Source organism: Cervus canadensis, chromosome 11 (genome assembly GCF_019320065.1).
Source record: "Cervus canadensis isolate Bull #8, Minnesota chromosome 11, ASM1932006v1, whole genome shotgun sequence".
In the NCBI taxonomy this organism is placed as follows: Eukaryota; Metazoa; Chordata; class Mammalia; order Artiodactyla; family Cervidae; genus Cervus; species Cervus canadensis.
In genome coordinates this window covers 68,327,927-68,355,785 of record NC_057396.1, presented here as the reverse complement: position 1 = coordinate 68,355,785, position 27,859 = coordinate 68,327,927, and the positions used below count along the sequence as shown (strand labels likewise).

The window sequence follows — 27,859 nt, the reverse complement described above, 5'->3', positions numbered from 1 at the left end:
TGGTTTTGTTTTTTTTTTCCCAAAGGCTAATCAAATATGTACAGGTTCCTTACAAGCTTACATGGTATCATATAACACGGTTGATCCATAAAGAGTTGAAAAATCTGAGTTATCATCAGGGAAAGGATACAGAGAAAGAACTGGAACATGGGACAAACAGAGGCAAGTGAAGAAAGGGGATTTCAAATTCCTTCCTCTCTCTAACTCATGCAATAGGATTTAGAAATGGGAAAAGTAAATTTGCCATTAGGTGGAAAACAGAAAATAGTGGCAAGGAGAATCAACCTATAAACCATCCTCAATACAGCAATTAATGTATTGATGATGGTTTACACTCATCCCAAAGACATACGTATCTCAGTGTAAAAGGCAAATGCCCCCAGAGAAAAGGTGAGAAAAGTGAACTTCTTAATCATATGCCACAAATTCTTCCCAGTCCCAAGCCTGCCACTAAAGCTTTGTAACTACAGGCCATCCATTAGCCTCTAAGGTTCACCTTCTCCCTTTGTAAAAATGAGAAGAACTACAACTGCCTCATCAGATTTTCATGAGGTCAGTTATCAGATATGGTAGTTAACATAAATGCTACTTCTCCCCTTCCCTTTGTCAACTGGAAAGCACAAGCTCATGACCATACTCAAGACCACAGAACAAGACAGCAGAAAAACCAGGCCTGCCTCTCCTGATACCTGGGTACCTGCTAAAAACTCTGAAGCAGAAAAAGACTCTGCCAGAGTGTTCTTTCTGCTGAGGATTCTCAGTAATGTTCTACCTGAAATCTAGGAAAGCAGAAGAACTCAATGGAGATAATTTACTCCTTTGCTAAGCTAACAGCATCATAAGTAGAAGGCATTTTTCTCCTCAATATTCTTAGAATAAGAGGTTTGATTTTTTGCCAAATAAGCTATACTGAAGTCATCCAATAACCACGGGTCCCTGGATTCGCTTCCCAACACTAAAGCTTCCACTCTTGTTTCACAGCCTGGAAGCCAAGCAGATGTGGGAGAGCAATCCATGCTATTTCTATCTCTTCTTGCAAGATCTAGTTTTTCCATAACATAGAATGACTCAAGAAGACAGGGGAGAGTGTCCCATCTTAAAAGGAAGCTGGGCCATCTTAAAAGTAGGGCTCATGTGACTGGAAGCACTGGGACTGTACATGTAAGTCCTGTGACACTTTCACTACATCATCTTCACCATGGATCAAGTTCCCAGACACCAAAGATGGCTTGATTTGCACGTTTTAGCCTTATTTAAAAGAAAAATTATTTCAAAACAGAGGCTACTTGGAACAAGTCAGAAGAAAAATGGGTAAAAGAGCTTGAAGATTAGGGGAGGACTTGGTGAATACTTGTAGGGTGTGCTCAAATGTTACAATCTCCCATCCTATGGGAGGCCAGGAGGGACAGAGGAGCAAAGTGGGCAGCCTGAGTCGTGTTTCTTGACATGTGACAGGCAGCTCCCGAAATAGAAAGCCATAGGTTTCAAGTCTCAGGGGTATCACCTTCAAATATGTCAAGGCTCTAAGGGTGGATCAGTTTTCCCAACTGCTGATGCCCTGCTGTGAGGAGAGATCCCAAGCAAAACACAAGCTCTGGCTGGGAGCCTTTGAGGTGGCAGGAGCCCTGAGGAGTTCAAAGGCAAGGCCGGCCAGTGGCTTGCACCTCCAAGAGCCATGGGGGTGAGAGGTTACTAAAGCAGGAGCCACTGACCAATAAAACCGTGTTTGGTCAAACCTTCTCAGCAAAGAGACAAGAGATTCATTTCTGCTGTGCCTGGTTCCCCAGTTACCCACACCTCTGAATTACACTGTTCCCTCGGCCAGGACGGGGAGCTTCTTTGGCGATCAGTAGCTGACCAGCCCTCTCTCCTGGCTGGGTTCATGGACCAGCTAAAAGGTTTGGACTGGAAACCTTTAATCAGGATCTGTCATCAAAAATAAATAAATAAGTGCACGACTTGGGTCAGTTCATTGTAAACGAATCTGCCTGTGGTGAGATTTCCCATGTTTGCTATACCAAAACAGGGAGAAAGCTGCAGGCTTGTTTGATCAGAAAAGGTAAATATAAAACAAGTCTCACCGCAACGGGCACACTTGAAAGGCCGACCCCTTTTAATTAAGACACACATGCAAATAGTGTGTGTGAAGGGGCCGAGGACAGAACTTGAGGGCTCATTTCATCCCACATCCTGCCACATCAGGGCGTTCCCCCTCCATCTGCTTCCCAGGTAGTAACAATTCCAAAGAAGGCTAGGAGTTAGTCTTCAGTAGGTTCTTTTTTTTTTTTTTGGCTGTGGATATTATACTAACTCACTCAGCAGTCAGGTCACATGGGAGCCCTCTCCACTGTCCCCACACATTCCCAGAAACAGAGTGCGGGCCCAATGCTGGTTCCAGCTGACCGGAGCCACATGAGCCCTCCATAAGCTGCTTGCGGCTGGGAAGCGCCTTGGTCCGATCACTTGGCAGGTATTAAGACATGCTCTCCTGTTGATCTTGAGTGGAAACCCCAATGTATGTTCCCTAAATTGGGACCCTGAGCAGAGGGAGAAGTTTGAAAGAGCTACACTTGCTACGTGAGTGGTTCTCATCTTTTCCCCTGTGCCCTTTCTTCCCTATGAGTAAGAATAGCTGAGGTTTGTCAAGGAAAGAACTCTCAAGAGAAATTCATGTCCCCATTCCCCACTCCTGAACGCATCTAAGAATCTGAGTGAGAGAAAGAGAGTTGAAAGAATTCAACCCTCAATCTGTAGCTTCGAACAAAAACTCAAAGATCTCTCTAAAATGTGTCTTAGAGAGATCTTTGAGTTTTTGTTCCTTTTAATAAAAAGTACTGAATTCTGAAAGATAACAAATGACCTGCTTACTTACTACTGAAGTCATATCAAAATGGGTAATAAGTGCACATTTAAATATAAATTAGCCTTTATACTACAAGGAGAGAGAGAACCACATTGCCAGAAATGACTTACATGAAGCTATTTCTGTACCAATCCTGGTCTGATTCAGTATTAAAGGTCGTCTAGTCAAATTAAATGAAATAAATACACATGATTGTTGTCTTACATTCCCAAGAACAGTAGTGTGGAATTACAAGACGCTGTTATTACAAAGTAGTCAGGCAACTCCAAACTCTCTCAACCTCTTCAATGCTGAGGGAGACAAAAATACATTCAAATATAAAATAATCAATATTAAGGTTCATAAATATAGACAGAAATCTAATGGATCAGTTTGACCCTTACTGAAGACCTGACGATAGTGAATTCTTTACCAAATGTATCAACACTTGGAAATTTACAAGTTATTCTTTTGTAAACAAACCTAAATATTTTTCTAAGTAGATATACAATGAATTCACAAAGCCTGCACTACACTTCCTGTAATGAGCAATTATTTCTCAGAAATGCTTCACAAATAGTTCCACTCTGTAGGAGACCGGCCCCAAAGAGTCAGACAATCCTTATATAGGCTGCAAATTAATGTTAAACACTTTTATTAGAGAGGCCATTTCCTAAAGCAATGCCCCATATTGGGGACTTGTTACAAAGGATTAACCCATGGTTAGCTCTAGAGCCAGCTCTGCAACCAACGCCCAAAGAGGAAAGTGGTCATATGACATAGCCACACCCCTTGCAAAGGCTGTATAATGAAGACTGCTCATAATCATATATTTACTGAGAACTTTCAGTACATTAAATTATTTGTAAAATATTTTTAGTAAATTTATTAAAATTATACCACAAACAAAAACTTCTGATTCAGTAAACTTAATTATAGAATATCAATTTATTCTACTGATATTGTTCATAATATCAGAATATTTATTGATATTGTCAGAAATGTTCAAAAAAGTAGCTTGGTTGCTTTGGAGGTTGGGGTATTTTATTTTGATTTATAGCTTGGTCAGTTTTCATACCTAATTACTCTCCCCACAGGAGCTACACAAGTAGTAAAACAAACTGGTATTTTTTATTGTTTGCTCAATGAAAATCATCGATCCTAGATCAACAGCTATATAATTTGACTAACTTACTGCAAAAATTCTTTGCTTTTGCTTCAACCTCAAGTTAAATGACTATTTTAAATTGAATACACTTGCAAAAGTACTCATGTCTAAAACTATTTAAAAAAGGAAAAATAACGTGTTTGCGCCAAAAGGGTGCAGGGCAGTTAAAAATATATGTCCACCGGATTTTGCTTATCTCTACTATCCTCTTCCTAAAAGCTGTAGTTAGGAGAAGAGAAGCAGACAGATACAGATTCTGAGGGCATGATGCCCCCAGTCAGCCCACCTGGAATCAAGGCTGGAAAGCTGAAAGCTGGAGGAGGGTGAGGGTGTACTTTTTGAAGTGCCTGGAAAAACACTCTGGTAAGGAGATGCCAGAGATTTTGAGGCTCCATCAAGCCACTGGCCTTGATCCAGGTAATGGTTTTTCCTTCCCCTCAGCTGTCTGCTGCTAGAGTTTTCCAGCAAAGAGAGAAAGGAAAAGTGGTGGAGGAGAGGGAGGAGCAGCTTCCAGTCCACCTCTCTGTAACTGAGAGGGTAAAAAGGGCCAAGCTCTGCAGGCTGACATTTATAGAGGGCCTGTCGCTTCCACCATGCACTCTGTGAGGATTACTGGGAGTTAGCAATCTGGTCTAAAAGGGGCAGCCGAGCAGACTGATGAAAGTCCCTTTAAATTCGATAACAGCGATGCAGTGGACACAGAGACAGCGAGCTGGAGCTGCCAGAGACGTGAGAGCCGAGGTCTAGCCAGTCAGACGGCCTTTAGGGGGGAAAAAAAACTGCATTGTAAACCTGGCTCCCTTAGCCCTTCAGGACTGCCCAACTCGCTTGCTGAAGCCTGAAAGCACAGGCTGCCAGCTGAACGGCATTTCTCATCAGGGGATAAAAATAAAAGCCCTTGGAAAGCCCTCCCTGGCCTAACCCTTGCTGCCCTGCCCCCACCAACCAGGAGCAACTTATCCGGCCAAGGGCGGAGTTCCGGACCTGCAGAGGTTAATTACCTCGCTAGTCTTTCACCTCCAAATCACCGCTGCGCTCCCCAATCCCTTCTGCCTGGCATTTTTCTTCAATTTTAATATCAGAAGTTTCACACGCCTGCCTGAGCTCCTGGACTCGGCAGAAAGGCCCATATAGCTGTCAGCAAACTGATAAGAACTTTAAAATGACTCCACAGGGCCTCTTTATAAAGAAGAGCCAAAGAAGCCCATAAAGAAAGAGGGCAGGGGCCACGGAAACCAGGCGCTCACACTGTTTTAACGTGGCATTAAAATGAGCTGCAGATTTATGGCAGTGTTTTAGCCCCTGGCCCAAATCATCTAGGGATGAAGCGCTCGCTCGCTCTCCAGCGGGATTTCAAATATGGGATGGAGCTGGCTGGACAGGGGTGGGGGAAGGGCAGCAAGGGCAAGGGGAACAGCAGAGAACCAGGAAAACCAGATGATACAACTCATTACCCTTTCAGTAGGAGGCGAACAACAGCTATTCCTAAGAGATATCTCACCGGTCCTCTTAAATTCACATAAAAAGTTGCTTTATTTTTAGTACATACCTAGTAAAACTCCAGTTCTCCAAGTGTTCACCACCCAAATGTCAATTCTGATTTTGACTTTTCTCTTTATGCTTATTTTTTAATCTTCTGGTTCAAAAAAATGAGTAAAATCATGATCCAGCAGAGGATACATTAAAGGAGGAGGGGAAAAGACTCAGTATGAAAATCATTCTCATTGGAAAGGGGAAAAAGTAATAGTACTTGACCCAAACATGCCAATGAATTTTTTTTTAAGGCCAGCTAAAGAACCACTGATTTTCATAAGCCATTCTGAAAACCAGAGAGGGAACCTCCCTCTATTCCAAGATGTAGAAAGCACACCAGACCCACAGGAATAAGTTCTGTTTCAAGTTTCCAAGCCCAGAAGCAAATGCATAATACATCCGCGCTGGTAACTTACTGTGGTTCCTGAAGCCCAAGCTCCAAACCAGGAGGCTCCTGCCAGTGTTCAAACCTAGACCCAGGCGAAGCACTCCCAGACGACAGCCAACACAGAGCAGGCAGACCAGCCTCTAGATGCCTTAATTCAAGGACTTCATTTAAACAACACAACTGCTCTATTGTATTACTGGGGGCTTCCCTGTAGCTCAGATGATAAAGAATTGCTTGCAGTGCAGGAGACCTAGGTTCCATCCCTGGGTCAGGAAGATCCCCAGAAGGGAATGGCAACCCACTCCAGTATTCTTGCCTGGAGAATTCCATGGACAGAGGAGCCTGGTGGGTTCTAGTCCATGGGCTCACAAAGAGTCGGACTATTATCCCCAGGTCTGAGATAAGAAAATTAACACTTGGCAAAGTGACTTGCCCATGCTCACAAAGCTGGCAGACAGAAGGTACAGCCTGGGATGCAAATTCAGGTTTCCCCAACTCAAAAGCCCATGTGATTGCCACTATCAACATCTCTCAAACTTTCTGGACTGGGACCCACACCTAGAAACATATAAATACATTAAATACTGACACTCACTGCACATATACATATGAAAGAAAAGATTTCAGGAAAGATTTACTCTTGCTAGGTAATACTCTGATGCCTTCCTTTCTATTATCCTTCATTTTTAAAAAAATAAAATGCCACTCAAGACTCCCTGAATTGAAAATTACTGTAGTACACAAGGTCCCCCTTCCACCCAAAATCCATCAGCTGGAGTCAGCAGACCTGGGTTCCAGGCAAGGCGAGGCTCTGGCCCTAACAATTCATCCTCAAGATCACTTGAACGCTAGGGCTTCCACCTCATTTATAAAATACAAAGAAAGGGCTGAATAATTTCTAAGATTCCTTCCAGCTCTTTGATTTTTTTCCCCCCCTCAGTCTCCTTAATTGATATTGCTTTCCCCTTTCATCGTGCATTTTTTCATTATTCTTCACTTGTCACTGACCTTTCCCGTCCTTCCAGTTCCCTAGAAAGTTCTCTCTTGCTGGTTATTTCAAGGTCCGCCTCAGGCTGCTCCATCGGACCTACCGAGTCTTTCCCACAGATGCCAACCTCTGGGCGGAGCTCAGCACCTCTCAGAGCATCCTCTCGCCCTATTCGAGGCCACCCAGTCAGGAAGCCTCCTTTCCCTTCCTGATACACTCCGGAGTACAGCTAAGAGACAGCACTTCTGGCCTCTTCATTCATCTGTTACTGAAAGCATTCTCCCTAGCACCCTGGGGAAGGAATCTGTTGTTCATGCCCTCCCCCTTTGTAAAAATCTCCTTTCATATACCTATACAATTCTAACAAAAAAGCAGGTACTTAATATATATGTACCTGACAAGTCTGCATTATGAAATCAAGGACTCTAATTCTCCAAGAGTTTGAAAATATTTGGGGTGGGGGGAGCTGCTCTAGGAAAAGTCGCTAAACCAATTAAAAACTGGCATCACAAGACGCTAAGCAAGCATTTACAGACAGAGCTCGCCGTGGACAATGTATGCCAGGGCTGCCAAGGAAAGCAGCTTTATGATCTCCCCATCTGGACTGTGAGGATTTAAATCTCACAAGCTATACAAAATAACTGCAAATCAGCCCCAACCTTAAAGACAGGGAAATTTATTTACAGGCCCTGGTGTACTATAAATTTGAGACCGTTCTATTAAAATGCTTTTCTTGGCTTCCCATCAGATACTTGGCAAAAGTCTTTTTCCAATAAGGTTCTTAATACTAAAGTTGAAAAAAAAAAAAAGAACAGTTAAACACATAAAAATGCTCTTCCTTAAGAGTTCCAATTAAATGAGTCCTTATTTTATCCTGCTTTAAACATAAGTTGACTGATCTCCTTCACAATATGGATTTATACCTTCAGGAAAACTCCAACAGAGTCACAAAATTGAAACAAAATTATGAAACTCAAAATATCCAGTAATCACACTCTTCCCCAAGGCTCTCCCACTGGCCAAAGAGCCTGGCTCTGTATCAGAACCACAGTTGTCTGTTTCACAAAGAGGACGCCAAGGATCAGGTCAACGTGTTTCGCTGACGGGTAAGTGATCCAATAGCTTTTTTAAGGGCAAGTATGAAAGCCGAGATCGGCAAACAGAGCTTGGAGTGGCATGTTGGGACTAGAGAGGGGTGGGGGGTGGGTAGGGAATACTTGGCATTTTTTTTCAAAGCCCTGAGAATTCATTTATGCATATTAAGGTTTTTTTCAATTTCACAGGATGGGGGGGGCAGAGGCGGGAAGAGTAACAGACATTACAATGTCAAATCTTGGAAATTAGAAGTGAAGTCTTTTCCACATTCTTCATATTTCCAGAGACATGTCCAGTCTCACATGTCTCGGGCAACCACTTTTTAGGAGAGACGATCCAATAAGCAGCTAACCTGAATTGCTGGGAAGCTCATCCTGACATTCAGCCTCAATCCAGGCCACCAAGCTCTAGGATTTGAATAAAGTTGTGGCCGGCAAGACAGAGTATGTTCCCCCGTCTGTCCCTCATGTGTTGTGTGGTCTCCGGAGGATCACTTTACGTCTCTTCTTCCGTTTCCGCACATTAAAAAAATTCAGATCACTCCTCTCGCTGCCTATTCTCACTGCTCTGTTTAAAGAGCTTGCTTGGTAAACTGTGTGTGTTGGGGGCAGGGAGGGAGGGGGAAATGGACAGACTGCTATGGAGCCGTCAACGGACACAACGGTCAAACACAGGGGACCCTCAGAGAGCGCATCCGTCCGGGCTGCTGGGGGCTCTAGACATCCGAGGGCTGACGCCTTTAAGTGCATCACAAAACACTTACAAAAAATAAAAGCAAATCATTTTAGATAGAAAACTTTCGAAAATACTTTACGCGAAAGCCAATATTTTAAAAACACATTTATACATGCGAAAAGCAAACCTTCACTTAAAAGACTGCAGGGCATCCTCAAGGACAGCCCTTTCTCTATTTCCACAATTTTAAGATGCTCCGTCAAAAAACAGCATCGAGGCGACAAAATAGAAACTATATTCAACGATCAAAGTGATGGTAAGACTCATTTGGATGCCAGAAGTCCAAAATATGCAAAACAAACACATACATATTTCTTTGAACCCAAGAACTCTACCATCTTACGATGACACACCCAGGATATCGAGAAGCACATTCTGTTGTCTGCCATGTATCCTGAGTGCTGAGAGTTCTGTTTTCATTTTTTAAGTTTTGTTTTTTTTGATGTGGACAATTTTTAAAAGTCTTTATTGAATTTGTTACAATAGTGCTTCTGTTGTTTATGTTCTGGATTTCTGGCCGTGAGGCATGTATGACCTTAGCTCCTCAATCAGGGATCAAACCCACACACCCTGCATTGGAAGGTGAAGTGTTAACCACTGGAGTGCCGAGAAGTCCCAAGTTCTATTTTTTTTGACTTTTTATTTTGTCTTGGGGTATAGCCAATTAACAATGTTATGAGAGTTTCAGGTGAACAGAGAAGGGACCCCGCCACACATACATACATATATATGTGTGCATACATACACATACATACATACATACATATGTGTCGATTCTGCCTTAAACTCCCCTCCCATCCAGGCCACCATACAGCATTGAGCAGAGTTCCCTGTGCCGTGCAGTAAGTCCTCGCTGGCTATCCTTGGCTAACCATCTTAATCACAGCAGTGTGTACAGGTCCATCCCAAGCTCTCCAACTATTCTTTCCTGCATCCCTCGTCTTGGCAACCATAAGTTTATTCTCCAAGTCTGCGGGTCCTTTTCTGTTTTGTAAGTTCATTGGTATCAATTCTCTTTAGATTCCACGTATAAGGGATGTCACACTATGTTTCTCCTTCTCTGACTTATGTCACTCAGTATGACAATCTCTAGGTCAATCCATGTTGCTGCAAGTGGCATTATTTCATTCTTTGTAACGGTTGCGTAACATTCCACTGTACATATGTACATCTTCATCCACTCCTCTTTCGACAGACATTTAGGTGCTTCCATGTCTTGGCTGTTGTAAACAGTGCTGCAGTGAACAGTGGGCTGCATATATCCTTTTGGATCATGTTTCTCTCCGGATATATGCCTAGGAGTGGGATTTCCAGGTCATATTGCAGCTCTATTTTTAGTTTTTAAAGGAACCCCCTTACTGTTCTCATAATGGCCATACCAATTTATATTCCCACCAACATTGTAGGAGGGTTCCCTTCTCTCTACCCCCTCTCCAGCACTTATTATTTATAGAGCATTCCATCCAAGTTCTATTTTTAAAACAATTTTTCCATCTTCTCTATTCACGCCTGACTGGCAGATGCCCCATGTCACAGCCCCTCACTTACAGTCTTTCTGTCCTTCAAAGACGTAACTTCGAAACTACTATGTCTATGGAAAGCAGACAGTTCAATGTGCTGAAATCACATGTAAGATAAAACATCAGCCTCCTATGGGGTCTCTCCCCTGAATAAAGTGCATGAACTCTGGTGGACACATACACACACTTACTGTTCTGTGGTCTCTTCTTTCTCCTCGACCACAGCTAGGCCTGACAACAGTCCTGCCAGGTGAGGGGACCACATATTCTTCAATAGACATGTTCTTTTTCCTAATCAGCCTGTTATATCTTCACGCACTCCTCCGGAGAACAGATACTCGATATGCTAAGCATAATAGGAAAATATGAAGGCAGGGTGAGATGGGTCAGTGTAATAGAAAAGAAACTGATATTTTAACTTGGCCAAGCGTTCAAGGAGAGAGAGCAAAGAAGATGCTGAATGTTTCTGCCACCTCAAAGGCTCCCAGTCAATTGAGTACAAAGAAGAGTTCAAAGGCAAGGCAGGCTCCTGACTTCCACCTCCTAGTGTGGCTGAGGTTAGAGGTCACTGCTGGCGGAGCCACTGACCAATAAAAGAATGTTTGGAAACTCCACTCAACAGATAAACTGAGGATCCATTTACACCTTCCTCCCTCTCCACACAAACACTGCCAACTATACAGTCCAGTGTCTAGTCAGCCTTCCAATATCCTGGGTTGCTCTCTTTTTCATTGTGATTCCAAAGGAGACTGGGGACGTGAATGTTCCATTAGACTGTAGAAAAATACTTAGTTGCATACTTCTTCCTGGCTTCCAACATGAGGAAGGTAGTGGATGGAACCCTCCATCTTTAAGGCTGCCATCAAATACTACCTCCCCAATAAATCTGTCCCTAACAGCTTTAACCCAGACTTCCTCCCATTTCAGACCACTAACATGCTTTGGAAAATCTGCACCATCTTCTCAGCTTTCTTTGGGCTTGTAGCCACATATCCCCAGGATGGCTATTAGGCATGTGTGGGTACGGGTCACAAATTTCTTATTATCTCCTATCATTTCCCCTTGGAGGAGAAAAAAAAACATAATTAGGGCACCACTAAGTTAACGAGCTAATACAGCTCATAAGACAATAAAAGGCTGACAAGTTGGCTTTATACCTCTATAACTATTAACCTCTACTGACTTGCTGTGGACAGTGACCGCAGCCATGAAATTAAAAGAGGCTTACTCTGTGGACAGAAAGCTATGACAAACCTAGAGAGCTTATTAAAAAGCAGAGACATCACTTTGCTGACAAAGTTCCACATAGTCAAAGCTATGGCTTTTCCAGTAGTCATGTATAGACATGAGAGTTGGACCATAAAGAAGGCTGAGCACCAAAGAATTGATGTTTTTGAACTGTGGTGCTGGAGAAGACTCTTGAGAGTCCCTTGGACTGCAAGGAGATCAAACCAGTCCATCCTGAAGGAAATCAACCCTGAATATTCATTGGAAGGACTGATGCTGAAGCTGAAGCTCCAATACTTTGGCCACCTGATGCAAAGAACAGACTCGTTAGAAAAGACTCTGATGCTGGGAAAGATTGAGGGCAGGGGGAGAAGGGGGCGACAGAGGATGAGGTGGTTGGATGGCATCACTGACTCAATGGACCTGAGTTTGAGCAGACTCTGGGAGACAGTCAAGGACAAGGAAGCCTGGCATGCTACACAGTCTATGGGGTCACAAAGAGTTGGACATGACTCACCGACTGAACAACAACAAAAGCAACTATTAATCTCTATTAATGGAAGGAATTGATTTCTAACTAAACCACAGAAAGCCCTGTAAGCCACCCCAGCTCTTCCAATGCCATATACGCCAACACAGCCGGTTGCTGGTCTTCAGGGGTAGATAACACAGATGCAGATTGTACTTCAATAGTCTTAGCTTACGTCTAGCTCTTACTTCAGGTTCTAGCCCTGCATATAACTTTAACAGCTGCTTCACTATCGCATCTCAGGTGAGGAGGAAAAGTTAACTATGCTTACTTGTCAGGCAGAACATCCTCCTCTCTTGCTGCGTCCTGACTCCCGGGTCATGGCAAGGGCCGTCACCACGTACCCATCGATCAGATTATAGCCCCTGAACTCAAAGCTGCACTACCGTCCTCACCAAGATCCCGCCCGTATCTTGGGGGTCAAATTCAGATACTCTGGCTCTGCCCCATCTCAGGAGAGCAGAATCCTGTGCTAAAAAGCACAGGAAGGAGCGGGTCTCTCTGGAGAGCGGCTCTGAGGAACGGTGTCAGCGTAGCTCATGGCGCTCAGGACTCCTTAAAAATGGCCACTCAGAAGGAAAACGAGTCACTTCAAAGTGGATGGAGCCCTCTGCTGGCGACAACTGTCCGTGCAACCCCCCGGCCCGTCCTGAGCTGCTCAGCAAGAAAATCCCACCCTCTGTTCCTCAGTCTCAGCTCATTCTAACGTAAGCAAGCCGGGGTTCTAAGGTATCAACTACTGACGTAACAGGTTTTCCCCTAAAAGCTGATCCCTGTCTTACGATGACTCAAACTGGACCTCCCTAAAGAGAATTCACCGAGGTGTAATACCTTTCAAGAACCAAGCGTGTGCTAGTTTTTTCAGTTACTCCTGCCAAGGTCTGATTGAATCAATGGAGGGGATACAGAAGACTAAGGACAAGCATATTCTGGAAAGAACAAAAGAGCTGTCTCTAATCTTAAAGAGACGACCAGGTTACCAATAGGAAAGCGGCTCCCAAGCACCGCACTTCTGCCCCCTTGGGAGGCATCTGGCAACATGTGCAGACATTTCAAGGTGTCACAGTCTGGGAGACAGGTGTACCACCGACATCTGGGAGTGGAACCTAGTCATCCTTTCGAACTCTCTGGGAACTGCTTCAACTGGATAATCTCACCTCTGGCTGAAATCAGTCCAGTCTAGAAATCCGAGGTTGGGAGAAGAAAAGAGGTCATTCTGGGGACACAGACTATTCAGAGAGAGGGGAGCAGGACTAACCGGGCCACAGCAGCGAAGCATCTCAGAAGGTCTGAAAGGAGCACAGAGAAGAGCGTCAGCAAGCAGAGGGGAGATTTAGGACGGGAGGCCGGGAAGGACTGAAAGTCAAAGTGTGAGTCGCTCAGTCGTATCCAACTCTTTGCGACCCCATGAACTGTAGCCCACCAGGCTCATCTGTCCATGGAATTCTCCAGGCAAGAATACTGGAGTGGGTTGCCAGTCCCTTCTCCGGGAGACCTTTCCAACTCACGGATCAAACCCAGGCTTCCCCACATTCCAGGCAGATTCTTTGCCATCTAAGCCACCAGGGAAGCCCAGGAAAGTACTGAGATCACCTTTATTCTGCCAGTGGACATAATACAGGGTATTCACCACCACAGACAGTAACAGGCCCTCATGACAGGAGGTGGTCATGGGAAAGAGATGACCACTCAATTATTAATGCTGTCAAGGACAGGAGTTACACAGTGTTTTTTAACAGCTGAATGCAACATGAGAGCGGATCTAGCCCACCCTGGATTCCATAAATGGGGGGATCCGAGGAGCTTTGCTCACAGACGTGTCACAGTCGCACAATTAATAGAGACCAACACAGGGCTCAAACCGGAGTCTTTTAAGGACTCCAAATGTGTCCCTCGGAACCCAAATAACCTAAAAGTACACTGTTGTAAGTAACCTTTAGTCACTCCACTTCAATGGTCCTGTGATTCCGAACCTGTCACTTGAAAAGACTGGCAAGGCTCATCTCAGACCCGTGGTTCCTAAGCCAAGTTCCCACGGAAAAGGGCATTCTGTGAGCCGGCCCGGGGTGCTCTGCTCTAAAAACTAAGTGATTCTCTTCCCAATAGGAAAGTAGTGGGCTGGAGAAGGTAATTGGGCAGAATTTGCTCCTTTTTTACCTCCCTGGTGTTTTCTTAGCCTTCTATAAATCTATAAAAGATGGCATCTGATTTAGCAGATGATTCCCTATTTACTTACATTAACAAGTCAAGATGCCATAAAATGAAACATAAAAAACATTAACACCAGGTCCCGTCAAGGAGCATTTTTTTTTTTCTACATGAGTTGTAAGAACCACAAGTTCAGATCAAGACTGTAGAGATTTCTAGGCTGATTTTCTAATTCACTACAACTCAGATGAGGTCAGCAATTAAGCAACAAACTGGGAAGCCCAGAGACTTGAAACGAACATGGATGTGCTAGGAAAAAGACTACAGGGAGGCTAAACTTAACCTGTGATTTGTTTTCAAATCAGAACACCAAAGTGCTTGATAGATGAGGTCACGGGGGTCCAAAGAAGGCAGAGCCTTGGCCAAGGGCACATAGTCAGCAACCAGCCAAGATGGCATTCGACACAGGCAGTCTGCGGGTCAGAACCCACAGACTCAATCACTGCGTGATGTACCATCCGTTCGGTCTAAGGAGCTGGGTACCAAAATAAAGAGGCGGACTGAACACATCCACTAACTCCCTCCTAAAACCCTAAAATGAAGGCATAATCCAAGATAAAGAGAACGGGGGAGGAGATAACACTACCAGAGCGTGGAGGCAGGAAAGCAAGTGGTGGCTGATGTGACAGGCCCAAGACAGCACACCCAAGAGGAGCCGAGAAAGCCCTGCGTTCTGCTGCAGACACTCAGGGGAAGAGGCGGAGCTCGGGGCAGGACAGATGGACAATGTGTTTAAGCAGCAGTCAGAAGCCCAGAGTCCCTCCCCAGTTCCACACCGCCGGGTGACAGCCCTGCCCTCACCCAGACAGAGACCTGAGGCTCATTCCTGCGACAAAGTTGGACACAGGGGTGCGTGGAGACGGCTACAGCCTCCATGGTGAAGGCCCTTCAGACCTCTTCTCTGGCTCATCACCTACACAGATAATTTTGATGAGAATAAAAACTTGTAAAAATCCATTAAAAGAAGAAAAAGAACCAGAGAAAACCATGATCTGAAAGGACGCAGGCACCCCCTCAATGTTCACGGCAGTACTGTTTACAACAGCCAAGACAAGGAAGGAGCCTAAATGCCCACGGACAGAGGAATGGGTAAAAAAGACGTCATACACATATACGATCGAGTATTAGCCATACAAACGAAATAGTGTCATTGGCAGCAACATGACAGACCTAGAGATTATCATGCTAAGTGAAGTCAGACAGAGAAAGACAGATATCATATGATATATGTGGAATCTAAAATAACGGTACAAATGAACCTGTTTACGAAACAGAAGCAGAGTCACGAATGTAGAAAACAAACTTGGGGTTTCCAGGGTGGAAGGGGGAGAGGAATAAATTGGGAGATTGGGACTGATACATACACACTAAAGTGAAAAAGTGAAGTCACTCAGTCGTGTCTGACTCTTTGCGATCCCATGGACTGTAGCCTACCACTCTCCTCCGTCCATGGAATTTTCCAGGCAAGAGTACTAGAGTGGGTTGCCATTTCCTTCTCCAGAGGATCTTCCCAACCCAGGGATTGAAACTGGGTCTCCTGCATTGTAGGCAGATGCTTTACCCTCTGAGCCACCAGGGAAGTCATATACACACCACTATATATCAGACAGACAACTAATAAGGACCTACTGTATAGCACAGGGACTCTGCCCAGTACTCTGCGGGGACCCAGGCTAGCTGATACCACAACACTCAAGGTCAAAGCTCCTGAGAAGCACCACCCTGAAACATACCGGCTTCCACGTCCGTCTCAATCACCGGAGCCCTCACCTGCTGTGTAAACGGCCTTCCAGAGACAGGCAGCTCGGCGTCCTGAACGCATAGCTGACGTGTGACCCTAGCATCACAGCAGGCTTACGTCAGGAGCGTTTCTGAATCTCCGACAGTTATTATTCCAAGCCTTCTCTGATGTAACTCCCTAACACTGTTTTCCTCTTTTAGGTCTGGTTGATTGACACGGTGGAGGACATCAATCCCGTGCCTGTGCTCAGAGGCAAGGATACTGCTCTGCATCCAAGCAATCAAGGCCACCTTTCGCCTCCCCCACGCCCCCTCCCCTGCAGGGCTGCCTGGCCCCTTACCTGTCTCTGCATTTCTTCAATCTGTCTTCGGGGGATGCTCTGCAGAATACTGTACACATCTGACATCTTTTCTTCTGGCACAACTACAGATGCTCTAGAGGCAAGAGGGAGACGGCAGATATACGTACAGCCCTGCATACAAAGCACTGCTGCATGTGTCCCGCTCAGCTCTCACAAGCAGAAGCAACAATGCCCCAGGCCTCCCTCAGCCCCACAGTCCCCGCAGTGAGCAGCCCCTCCTTCCTCTCCCTTACTCAGGGCCGAACAGCTCAAAGGAGCTCCCCCCAGCTCCATCTCTCACCTCCCCATCACCACTCCACGCCTCTCGCTTCCTCCGTCCACTCCCCACTGTGCTCCAGCCACACAGGTACCTTCTCAGCCTCCTGAATACACCACACTCTGTCGGACCACAGGGCCTTTGTGGGTCCAGTTCTGCCTGCCCAGTACACTCCTCTCCACTCGTCACCATCCACTCTAAGTTAACAATGACTTCTCCTTCAGCTGTATTCCCCAATCCATTCATTTATCCAGCATGTATTTATGGAGGCCCTAGTATGTGCAGGGCCACATAATCTCTGTCATTTTAAACTGCAGGACTCAACTCTGCCACTGGAGCTCAAAAACAGCCAAAGATCATGTGTCAATGAATGGGTGTGTTGTGATGCAATAACACTTTATTTACAAACACTGGCAGCATGCCACATTTGGCCCAAAGGCCTCGGGTGACCAGTCGCTGCTGCAGGTCCATGGACTAACTCTCTTGATGGAAAATGGAGCAAAAAATTCTGAAGGAGTAGTTCTCAGACCTAGCTATGCATTACAATTGCTGGGGGACTTTAAAAATAATCCATGCAGGATAAAGGTTCATCAGAAGGTAACACCCACCTCTTCCAGTCAAGGACTTCAGAGAAAGGCAGAACGTAGGAGTCTGCGATGATCACTGGGACGCAGCCGGCCCGTAACACGTCACTCAATACCGCCTGGCCCAGCCGAGCTCCACGAAGGACCATGCAGAAAGTAGCCTCCTGCAGAACACAGGCAGAGGGAGGGGATTACAAGCCAGTTCCACTGATCCACTTACTCTGATCCCAGCAGACCATGAAGTCCTCTCAAGGGCTGAAGCCAAGCAACACCGAAAATGCTAAAAGATAACAGCTCACCCGGGTCAGACTGAAAAGCTGAAGTGGTTGCAATGCTCTGGATTTCCACTCTTGAGTGTCACTGCAATGCCTCCGCTGCTTGGATTCTGAAAATGTTCACAACCCAACTCCAGGTCTTCCTCTGGAAACTCAACAGCGTGACTTCCCAAGGACTGGATTCTTTCAGCCCTGGGGTGCTAAGTACATATACCGTGGCTTCCCAGTGCTCAGAGAACTTACTTCCGCCTGCCTTGTACTAGAATTATTTGGACTGGGAATATCTGGCTCTTGAGAGGACCCCCCACACAGGAAGCATCAAATCTCCTTTCATCTTTCTACCCCCCACTGCATCCAGCAGTGTGCTTCGCATACAGAAGACATTCATCTCATGAATGCTATGCCTTTGAAAACACATTAAGGCGTATACATTCTATTTAGATACAACTGAACAAAAAGCAAGACCTCACTAAAGGTCTTCCTCATTCACTCCCTCAAACCCACTGGGTGTGGGGCACATTCGGGAAAAGGAGAGATATACAAGAGAAAAATGTGGTTGTAATAGGTCAATCAAAAAAACAGGGAAAGCTCCGTCTCTAATACTCAAGTTTCTTCCAGTTTTTTGCCTCTTGGGGAGAAAAGAAAAAATTAAAAAGCAAAAATACTGTTTAATCTTTAAAGCTAGAGAAAAGGGGAGTTCAGAAGAAATATGAAGTAACTCAATATGCCAAATTCCTCTGGGGATAAAGGAGAAAGCGACGAGAAAGGGCAGGGGTGGAGAAGGGGCATCGGTCATGGCGCCCGGAGGGGCAGGTGGACGCTCAGCCGGCCCCAAAGAGTCGGCGTCCAGATGTGGACACATGTGCTGATAACCATTCTTCCTGTCTAGACAAAGGTTACTATAAATACTCCCGCTCACATCACCACCGTTATCAGTCAGGCATTCCAGAGGAGATGCAGCACTTTTTGAAGGTATTTTAACAATCCCCGCACAGGCCAGTTCCCTTTGGAGACTTTGAAAAAATAAAAATCACACACAATCACACCAGCTCCTTAAGATCCCTCCTTGAACTGAACTATTTGTATTTTAAATACTTAAGTGAACAAAATATTTCAAATATAAGGAAGGCTGAGTGCCAAACACCTGATGCTTTTGAACTGTTGGTGCTCTCGGGAGTCCCTTGGACTGCAAAGAGATCAAACCAGTCCATCCTAAAGGAAACCAGGCCTGAATATTCATTGGAAGGGCTGATGCTGAAGCTCCAATACTTTGGCCACCTGATGTGAAGAAGTGACTCATTGGAAAAGACCCTGATGTTGGGAAAGACTGAAGGTGGGAGGAGAAGGGGATGACAGAGGATGAGACGGTTGGATGGTAATGAGTTTTGAGTAAACTCTGGGAGATGATGAAGGACAGGGAAGCCTGGCGTGCTGCAGTCCATGGGGTCACAGAAAGTCAGATATGACTGAGCGACTGGACAATACCAGAGTAAACAAAACTCAACTTCTGCTTTCCTGGCCCCCTGGCTCTTGGAGCATCAAACAGCCTGCTTATAATACAGGAGCATAATACAGGACTGCTCTGCCTGCACTGACAAACTGCTGCCACCCCCACGACACCAGTAGGACACGTGTGGGGTGGCAAAAACACCAAGAGACAAAACGGTAACAAAAAATAAAGGCCTCTGACTCCCAGGAAGAACTCACTGTGGCCATGCGAGCTGGCTCAGTCGGAGGATATAAGCTGCAGCAGCTTACAGAAACAAGTTCCTCTGGGCTGGATGAGGAATACAGGAATAAGAGCAAAAAACAGGTGCCTGCTTTGACTACGCGGCTCCTCTGTACATCCACGGGGTGTGCCTTTTTGCGGTAAGATGGGTTCGTGGAAGGAGCAGGAACGCTCACGGGCCAAGCAGCTTTGCACTAACAGCGCGCGGACCCCGAAGCCCCCGGAAGCCCGCGGGGCAGCAGTGGGCAGCAGTCCGGCCTGGCTCTCCCCTCAGGGAGCTCGGCGAGCGCGGCTCGGAGCGGGAACGCCCGATGGCTGGGGCCAGTCCCGGCCCAGCCCGGGCCCTGAGAGAGGCGGGCGGCGCACTCACCTGCAGCACCTGCGGGTAGTCGAAGGCCTGCTGCTGGTGGCAGCGCTTCCGGGCGGCGGGGACGCCCTCGGAGAGGTTGCTGCACTTGTCCAGCACCAGCACCGCCTCGCCGTGTCTGGCCTGGAGGGCGGCCAGGTCCTCTCTGGACTCCGGGTGCAGGGCCACCTGGGACGACAGGAGGAAGTACCGCCGCGGCCTGCGAAGCAGAAAACGGGGCCCTGGGACCTCGGCAGCCACTGTGCAAGTCATGGCGAGGCCAACTTCGGGTCTAGAGCTTAGGGCGACGAGTGCTTTCTCACCCATCTTCGCTCACGTCCTTGACTTTTGGGGAAGCTACACTCGGTAGCACTGCTGAATATTTAAACTATTATACATGCTAAGAAGGCAAGCGATGACTCATTCGCATGCTGAAGCATCATGTCATTGTTAAAAGAGTTCATTTAGGAAAAGTTCTTAATGTTTTGAGGAAATGCTTATAATAGGCTGAGTTTAGGGAGCTTTAAGAGTGTGTGTGTGTGTGTGTGTGTGTGTGTGTGTGTGTGTGTGTGAAGAGAGAAACCGACTGACTGGTTGATTATCTGGAAGAACATCCAATGTTAGCATTAGTTCGATCTGAGTTCTCTGCTCTGAAAAGCAACTGAGAGCAGGCTGCATCCTTCAAAGAGGAAAACAAGGGGTCTTAACAGACAGCACTGACCGTGAAAACAGACTACTTCCGGCTTCTGAGTGGCACCCTATGCTATGGGTGAGCTCCAAGGAAAGACAGCCCCCATCCTCAAGGCCATATGGATTCAGGAAGACCAAACTTGGTCATGGAGAAGAAGTGGAAAAAACTAGCTTCGTCAATGGATGGAACCAGTCTTAACATCACATAGCAAGGATGCATAAGAGAAAATGGACTGAAGAAAGGATTTCCAAGGGTCTAGGTACATCAAGGCTGTATATTGTCACCCTGCTTATTTAACTTAAATGCAGAGTACATCATGAGAAACGCTGGGCTGGAAGAAGCACAAGCTGGAATCAAGATTGCCAGGAGAAATATCAATAACCTCAGATATGCAGATGACACCACCCTTATGGCAGAAAGTGAAGAGGAACTAAAAAGCCTCTTGATGAAATTGAAAGAGGAGAGTGAAAAAATTGGCTTAAAGCTTAACATTCAGAAAACTAAGATCATGGCATCTGGTCCCATCACCTCATGGGAAATAGATGGGGAGACAGTGGAAACAGTGCCAGACTTTTTTTGGGGGAGCTCCAAAATCACTGCACATGGTGACTGCAGCCATGAAATAAAAAGACGCTTACTCCTTGGAAGGAAAGTTATGACCAACCTAGATAGCATATTAAAAAGCAGAGACATTACTTTACCAACAAAGGTCCGTCTGGTCAAGGCTATGGTTTTTCCAGTGGTCATGTATGGATGTGAGAGTTGGACTGTGAAGAAAGCTGAGCGCCGAAAAATTGATGCTTTTGAACTGTGGTGTTGGAGAAGACTCTTGAGAGTCCCTTGGACTGCAAGCAGATCCAACCAGTCCATCCTAAAGGAGATCAGTCCTGGGTGTTCATTGGAAGGACTGATGCTGAAGCTGAAACTCCAATACTTTGGCCACCTCATGCGAGGAGTTGACTCACTGGAAAAGACCCTGATGCTGGGAGGGATTGGGGGCAGGAGGAGAAGGGGACGACAGAGGATGAGATGGCTGGATGGCATCACCGACTTGATGGGCATGAGTTTGAGTAGACTCCAGGGGTTTGTGATGGACAGGGAGGCCTGGCGTGCTGCGATTCATGGGGTCGCAAAGAGTCGGACACGACTGAGCGGCTGAACTGAACTGAACTGAACTGAGCGCCATTCAGAGCTTCACGAGAAACAAAATGTGAATGCATTGGGGAGACCAGAAGGTAAGTAATTCTCTCCAAGAAGGCAAGATTCCCACAAGGCAGAGAGGTTACAGAGGCAATAAACACAACGCAGGCAAAGGAACCAGCAGGGATCATTGAAGAAGAAAGGAATAATATAAAGCAGGTTCCAGAAGAAATGAAACCCCCATCAAACCTAGAAGCAGGACTCAAATCTCCCTCAAACTGTACAGACCAGGGAAAACACCCAAGACAGCCATCTCTAGGCACTGCCACCAGGGAAGCTAACAGGAAGCGGTGCATAAGAAAGGACTCAAACCCTCTAGTCTGAACCCAACCCACTAACCCCTTTTCTTCTTGCCTTGGAGAGAAAGAAAGGGAAATTGCTTTATTTTCATTTCTCAGGCTTAGTTGGAGGGTCCAGCTGGAGAACACCTTACACATCTACCTATAGCCAAAAAATAGACACTCTCTGAGAAGCTGTCATCTTTCCCAAGCTTTAAGCTTCACGCCCAAAACACACAGAGCAGTGAGTGAGGAAATGAACGCTCTCCTGGCCAGCAGATCAGCTCGACTCCAGCAAATGGAGCAGCATACACCATAGCTGATGGCCCTCAAGTCGCCGGAACCATTTCTTCTGGTCATTTCTCTCTACAGCCGAACTGAAAGCAAAGGCAGGCAGGAAAGACACGGACAAGCAGATTCCCTTAGAACTTCACTGTCTGATAGCAATTAGCCACGTGAGACCACTTAAATCTATTAAAATTGTAAAATCCAGTTCCTCTGTCACATTAGCCTCATTTCAAGTGCTCAACAGCTATATGTGGAAGTGGGCACCTGACTAAATACAGATCGTCTCCTCACTGAAAGTCCTACTTGAGAGAGCTGCCCCGGATGGCAGTGCAGACCCAGAGCCCAGGGCAGAGGCGAGCAGACGTTAAGAAAGACCAAACAGCAGCCGGTCGGGGAGACAGTTTGGATCAGCCGTCTCTCATCCTGGACAATTTCTCCTTCAATTGCATTTGCTGAACAATACGTTGGCTATTTACAGCCAAAAGAATTCCTTCTAGCCACTGAAACAGACTCTCGAATTCTATCCCCAGCCCTGAGCCTCAGTCATTTTTCTTTTGTAAAATGATCAGTTTGCAGAGGGGAGAGGTCGGATGGGAAGATCACTTATAGGGAGTACTCTTCAGTCATCTCAAAGTGAGGATTTCTGTGATACAAGCTCAACTGCTTAAAACAGGAGGAAGGTGGGCAGTCAAACTCTCAACACAAGCATGGAAGCCACCTCGACAATTAACACCATTCGAAAACGAACTGTCTTGTGAGGTGGTGAGTCTTTTTGATTATAAATCAGAAAACTTTTCGGGAAGAAATTACAGTAACAAGGTATACGTTACGTTAGGGCTAGTGTTAGTTGCTCAGTCGTGTCAGACTCTTTGCAAACCCCACGGACGGTAGCCCTCCAGGCTTCTCCATCCGTGGGATTTTCCAGGCAAGAATGCTGGAGTGGGTTGCCATTTCCTTCTCCAAAGTTAGAGCTAAATGGACTCTAAAGGTCTTTCCAATCCCCAAGACGCTGGCTCTATGGCGGTTGCCGCAGAGCACTGGGAGTTGCTGGGTGTCTCTGGAGACTTCCTAATTAAGTAGAGCTGCTAACACAAAACTGGTGCTCCAGGCTGCTCCAACAGAAGCAGCCATGCTGGTGTCCGAGGGGGTGTCCCTGCAGGCGGGTGTGGAGTGCTGGCGTCCCGGAGGGGACAGGGCGTTTCCGTGCGGTGGGGGTGGCCCACTGGGAGAGCTCTAGTCCTAGTCAGGGGTGGCGGGGGAGAACCTGGGGGAAGAGTGGGGAGGTGGCCTGGCCCAGACTGTGAGATCCCTGAAAGAGGGACCGGGGAGGGGGCAGAGGGAGTCATGGCCTCCCCGCCTGGGATGCAAAGACCAACTGAGGGCAGGAGGGCAGCCCAGGCTGATGGGGTATGGGGAGGGTGATGGCGAGAGCAGCACCCCTCCAGTGTGGGGGGTCAGAACCCAGGAAGGGTAGGAGGGCGTCTATTCCGCGGTGATGACGGGGAGCAGGAGCACAACGTAGGGGGTCAGAGCCCGAGTCGGGGTGCAGAGGTCACCTGTGCAGTGAGGGGCAGAGGCAACCACAGAGCTCCGGTCACATACGACAGGGTTGATCAAGTAAGATACAGGGGATAATGGGAGCCAGACTTCTGTCTGAGAAGGAAATTCCAACAATGGAAAGAGAAAGAACCAGAATTCCCAGCAGCCCCGGATGGAACAGGAGAGAGCGATCGGAAGGCATGGTTTTCAATACACGTAGACGTAGACAGAGAGAGAGCCATCTACATAGACAGAGAAAGAAATACAGATGCTAACATGTGGAGCTCAAAGAAACTCCGGAGTAAAGAAAGACTCTGGGCTGATTTTGTTGTTAAGAAACACAGTTCTATTTTAGACACTCAGTCACCACGCTCAGTGGGTCCCCACCCAACACTACCATTTTCTACATAACTGTGCAGATGTGAACAAGAGTCTAAAAATGTTTCCCCTGCCTGCATGCTGGCTCACCCTGACCTGGCAGATGGTGGGTTGGTGGAATAGGCCCATTTTAGTTTTAAGCAAACAAAATCTTAAGGTGGATTTGTTTTTCTTTCGAGGACTAAAATGACCAGCTATGACTTTCATGTTTCCTCCCAGCAGGGCTGATATCGAAGCTTCAGCAAAATCATGCTGAGAATTCCAAGTTTCCCTCCATAGTAACCGTTGTAAACTCCCAATTTAGTTCCTTTTAGAGAGAGAAATGACGAGAATTCCAGCTGAGGCCAACACAGCTGTGAGAAGAAGCTATCAATAGCAATGATCCTCAGCTTCCCATTGGACAATATTGAGAGAGATTTAAAATAAAAATAAAAACAAAGCTCTTGCTACTCTACGCAGCCCTCAAGAGATGTGGGAATTCCCTTAAAAAGCAACTCTCACAAAGAGCAACAGATTCCAAATGCTGCCGTGAGGTCACCCAGAATGCCTCCTCCCAGATCCCTGGAAAGTGCGATGGGTCTAGAGCCTGTCTTTGCTTTGCTTTTTCTTTTTTCTCTCCTGAGACAGAAGAGTGTTGTTTGTAAAAGAAACTGCACAACTGCAGGGCCCAACTGCAAACCCTGGAGGGGAAATGGAGGGGGTGGGTCCCGTCGGGCCACAGAAATCCACCGCCTGTCCAGCAGGGGGAGGACCATCCCCTGCAGTCCTGAGCATCCTTCTGCTCTTGAAGACAGACTGCTTATGACTCTAGTTTCTAGAGTCTCAGGACTCTAGAAATCAACAGCAACCTTAATCCATCTAAGGATCGTAATTTCAGTCTAGTTACACATAAAAATTAGAGATCAAAAAAAAAAAATTAGAGATCAAGTTACCAGGAAATTACCAACAGAGCAAACTTGTAATTCTTGGAAACTATTATCTGAAGGTACTGTTCATTGTGGTTTGCTCTCCTTCGTTTCAATCTCTCTCAATCTTTTCCTTTCAGCGTGTTTTCTTCCCTGGATTAAATCTGAAGGGACGTGCCAGTCCTAAACCAACATTAGAGACCTAGATTACACTCGGGAGAGTAGATGATAGAGAGTTTAGTCTGAGCCATCTTAAGACTCCTCACCCTGTCTCCCCCAGGCTTTCTCCGGCCACAACCCTGCTGACCTTTGGACCCAATGGTGCTTTGTGGTGAGGGGCCGCTCTGGGCATGGCAGAGGTTTAGGGGCATCACCAACCTCTGCCTGTCAGCTGCCCACAGTGCCTGGTGCAGAACGGACTTAACACAGTGGGCCTGGCGGCTCTCTTCTTTGAAAGGCTGGCCCTTGACTGGGGCGTGGGAACTTCGATTTCAGCGGAGAACTGTCTGAACGACAGGATTTATGCTGAACGCCTGCTTTCCTTCTGGAAGCCTGGAATTCCGCCCAGGAAGTAAGGCAGAGGAAAGACTTACGGACGGCAACTGGATTTCTGATCTGGGGAGCTTGGTAGACAGCGCTGAAAACTGACTGAGAGAGAGAGAGAGAGAACTGAAGGATCAATAAGGTTGGGGTGGGACAGGAAAAACGGACCCTCAAGGGCCCCGGCCTGTAACTGATGGTTCAACTGCAGTGCGGCCCGCCCTGCTGGCCCTCACTGGGCTGTGCCCAAGGCGCCTTACCCGGGGCCCTTCTCCGGAAGGTCCACCTCAGCTGACAGCGGACTATACACAGGAATGCTGACGTCGTAGCCTTGCCGGTAAGTCCACGTAGAAAAGCCACCACCAGCCAACAGAGCCCTGAAAAGCAAAGGGTTTTGTCAAACGATGAGAAAGAGACAGTCTTTGTTCTGATAAGCTCTGTGGAGACGGGTAGCTGGATATTCATAACAGTATCAACCACAGCTGATGTTTACCAAATCACTTTTCTACAAAGACAATGTGCTAAACGTTGTACAATAGCGTCTCCTGGACACTAACTCGGAGAAGGCAATGGCCCCCCACTCCAGTACTCTTGCCTGGAAAATCCCACGGACGGAGGGGCCTGGTGGGCTGCAGTCCATCTGGTTGCTAAGAGTCAGACATGACTGAGCGACTTCACTTTCACTTTTCACTTTCATGCATCAGAGAAGGAAATGGCAACCCACTCCAGTGTTCTTGCCGGGAGAATCCCAGGGACAGGGGAGCCTGGTGGGCTGCCGTCTATGGGGTTGCACAGAGTCGGACAAGACTGAAGCGACTTAGCAGCAGCAGCAGCAGGACACTAGCTGCATCCTATTCCGGAGTCACCTGCCTTCCTCTGGGGTCCTAAGCAGTCTGTCCTTACTTTCCTTATTTTAAAATACAGCACAGCCAGGAGGACAGCCTACAATCAGCCCCTCTGCTACCTTACTTGGATCCCACTCGCCTCTCCCGAAAGTCACAGATGGTGAAAGTGATAGTGTCAGTCGCTCCATCATGTCCAACTCTTTGCAACCTCTTGAACTGTAGCCCTCAAGGCTCCTCTGTCCATGGAGTTGTCCAGGCAAGAATGCTGGAGTGGGTTGCCATTCCCTTCTCCAGGGGATCTTCCTGACCCAGCGATCAAACCAGGGCCTCCCGCATGGCAGGTAGAATCTTTACCATCTGAGCCACCAAGGAGGCCCTGACTCAAACACATTTATAGTAACAGGAATAGCAACAAGACTGCACAGAGGACTGGCTGGGGCAGCCACTGCTGTCCCGCTGACCGGAAGCTCAGGGGACAATGGGCAAAAAAAAGCCACGGTGACGGCAAAGTACCCCATCTCACCTGCCTACGCCCCAGCCCGCTCCAGTTCCCACCAGAGCAGTTCTTTCCACTGCCATCCCAAAGCTTCGTGTGCACTGTGAAGCCTCTGCCAGCTCTCACCACCTGTCCCAGCTACTCAGTCTTATCAACCCCACTCCTTCCACGGGAAGCAGAATACAGAACTTGACCTCGAATACTTCTCCTGCAAGTCCTCCCACACGAGCTTTTATTCCCCTTAATTAGAAAACCATGAACACGCTGCTTTAACTGGATGCAGCAAGTAGTACAGTGACACTTCATTAGAAAGGAAGCAGGTGTACATCACACCAACGTTTACAGTTATTCTGTCCCGGGGGGGCCCCCGAGCCCATCAAATCACTTACTGGGGCGGAGTGCTGCCAGGTCCATGCACGGCGCAGTCTGAGCCAAAATGTATGAACTGCAAAGCCACATGTTTTGCAATCTTGATTGCTACCAATCCCCTCCCTGCCCTGATGACAGCCTACATTCCCTTCTTACATGACCAGTTTAAGTTCAAAGATTTCCAAACCACCCCTGGAAATCCCAATCTGTTTGTTTAAGCTTTATGAAACCAAGAACTGGTTAGGGAGGTAATGTGCAGGCTGGAACACCTCTCCAGCTGCCAGTCCGCTCTGTAAAACTTAATGACTAGCCGTAGTACCAACATACGGTCTCATTTTTCCTGATTAGCATTCGGCAGTGACTCCGTCCAACATGAATTTGGGTGGGTTCCATGACCATGATGGCAAGCAGACTGCAGGGGCCCCCACGATTCGACGTGCAGGGAAGTAAACATGGATCCAATATACCGGCACCAGGCGGCCCAGGTAAGCGGGCTGGTGGGTGACGTAATCACACCCATGCCCCAGAGGAAGGAGCGAGCGTATGTGGTAAGAAAGGAAGCAGGTGTACACGACACCGGCTTGCACTGTTGCTCTCCCGGGGGCCCCGGGCCTACGGGAGGGGCTTAGCACTGGCAGGAGGAAAGCAGGCGGCCGGAAGCGTGTCTCATGTCGCAGATCACGCAGGTGCAATCTCGCTGGAGACTTCTGGAGGAGCCACCGCTGCAATTAGTCAAACAAGCCTCACACCCACCCTGCTGCTGACAAGACCTCCACCCACCTCACCGTATCTTCTTCTGCCAAGC

At 47.0% G+C, this 27,859-nt stretch overlaps 1 protein-coding gene across 4 annotated transcripts in view; it reads right to left on the bottom strand.

The window, feature by feature from the left end:
- The window catches only part of EXT2 (exostosin glycosyltransferase 2), a 139,048-nt gene that overhangs the window by 94,544 nt on the left and 16,645 nt on the right, over nt 1-27,859 (bottom strand). For all 4 annotated transcript variants that reach the window (XM_043480711.1, XM_043480712.1, XM_043480713.1 and 1 more), the window contains exons 4-7: nt 25,605-25,721; nt 19,550-19,745; nt 17,200-17,339; nt 16,315-16,408 (exon numbers count right to left, since the gene is read on the bottom strand). In XM_043480711.1, the coding sequence (XP_043336646.1) occupies nt 16,315-16,408; nt 17,200-17,339; nt 19,550-19,745; nt 25,605-25,721 (547 nt within the window). The remainder of the gene's footprint in view (nt 1-16,314; nt 16,409-17,199; nt 17,340-19,549; nt 19,746-25,604; nt 25,722-27,859) is intronic.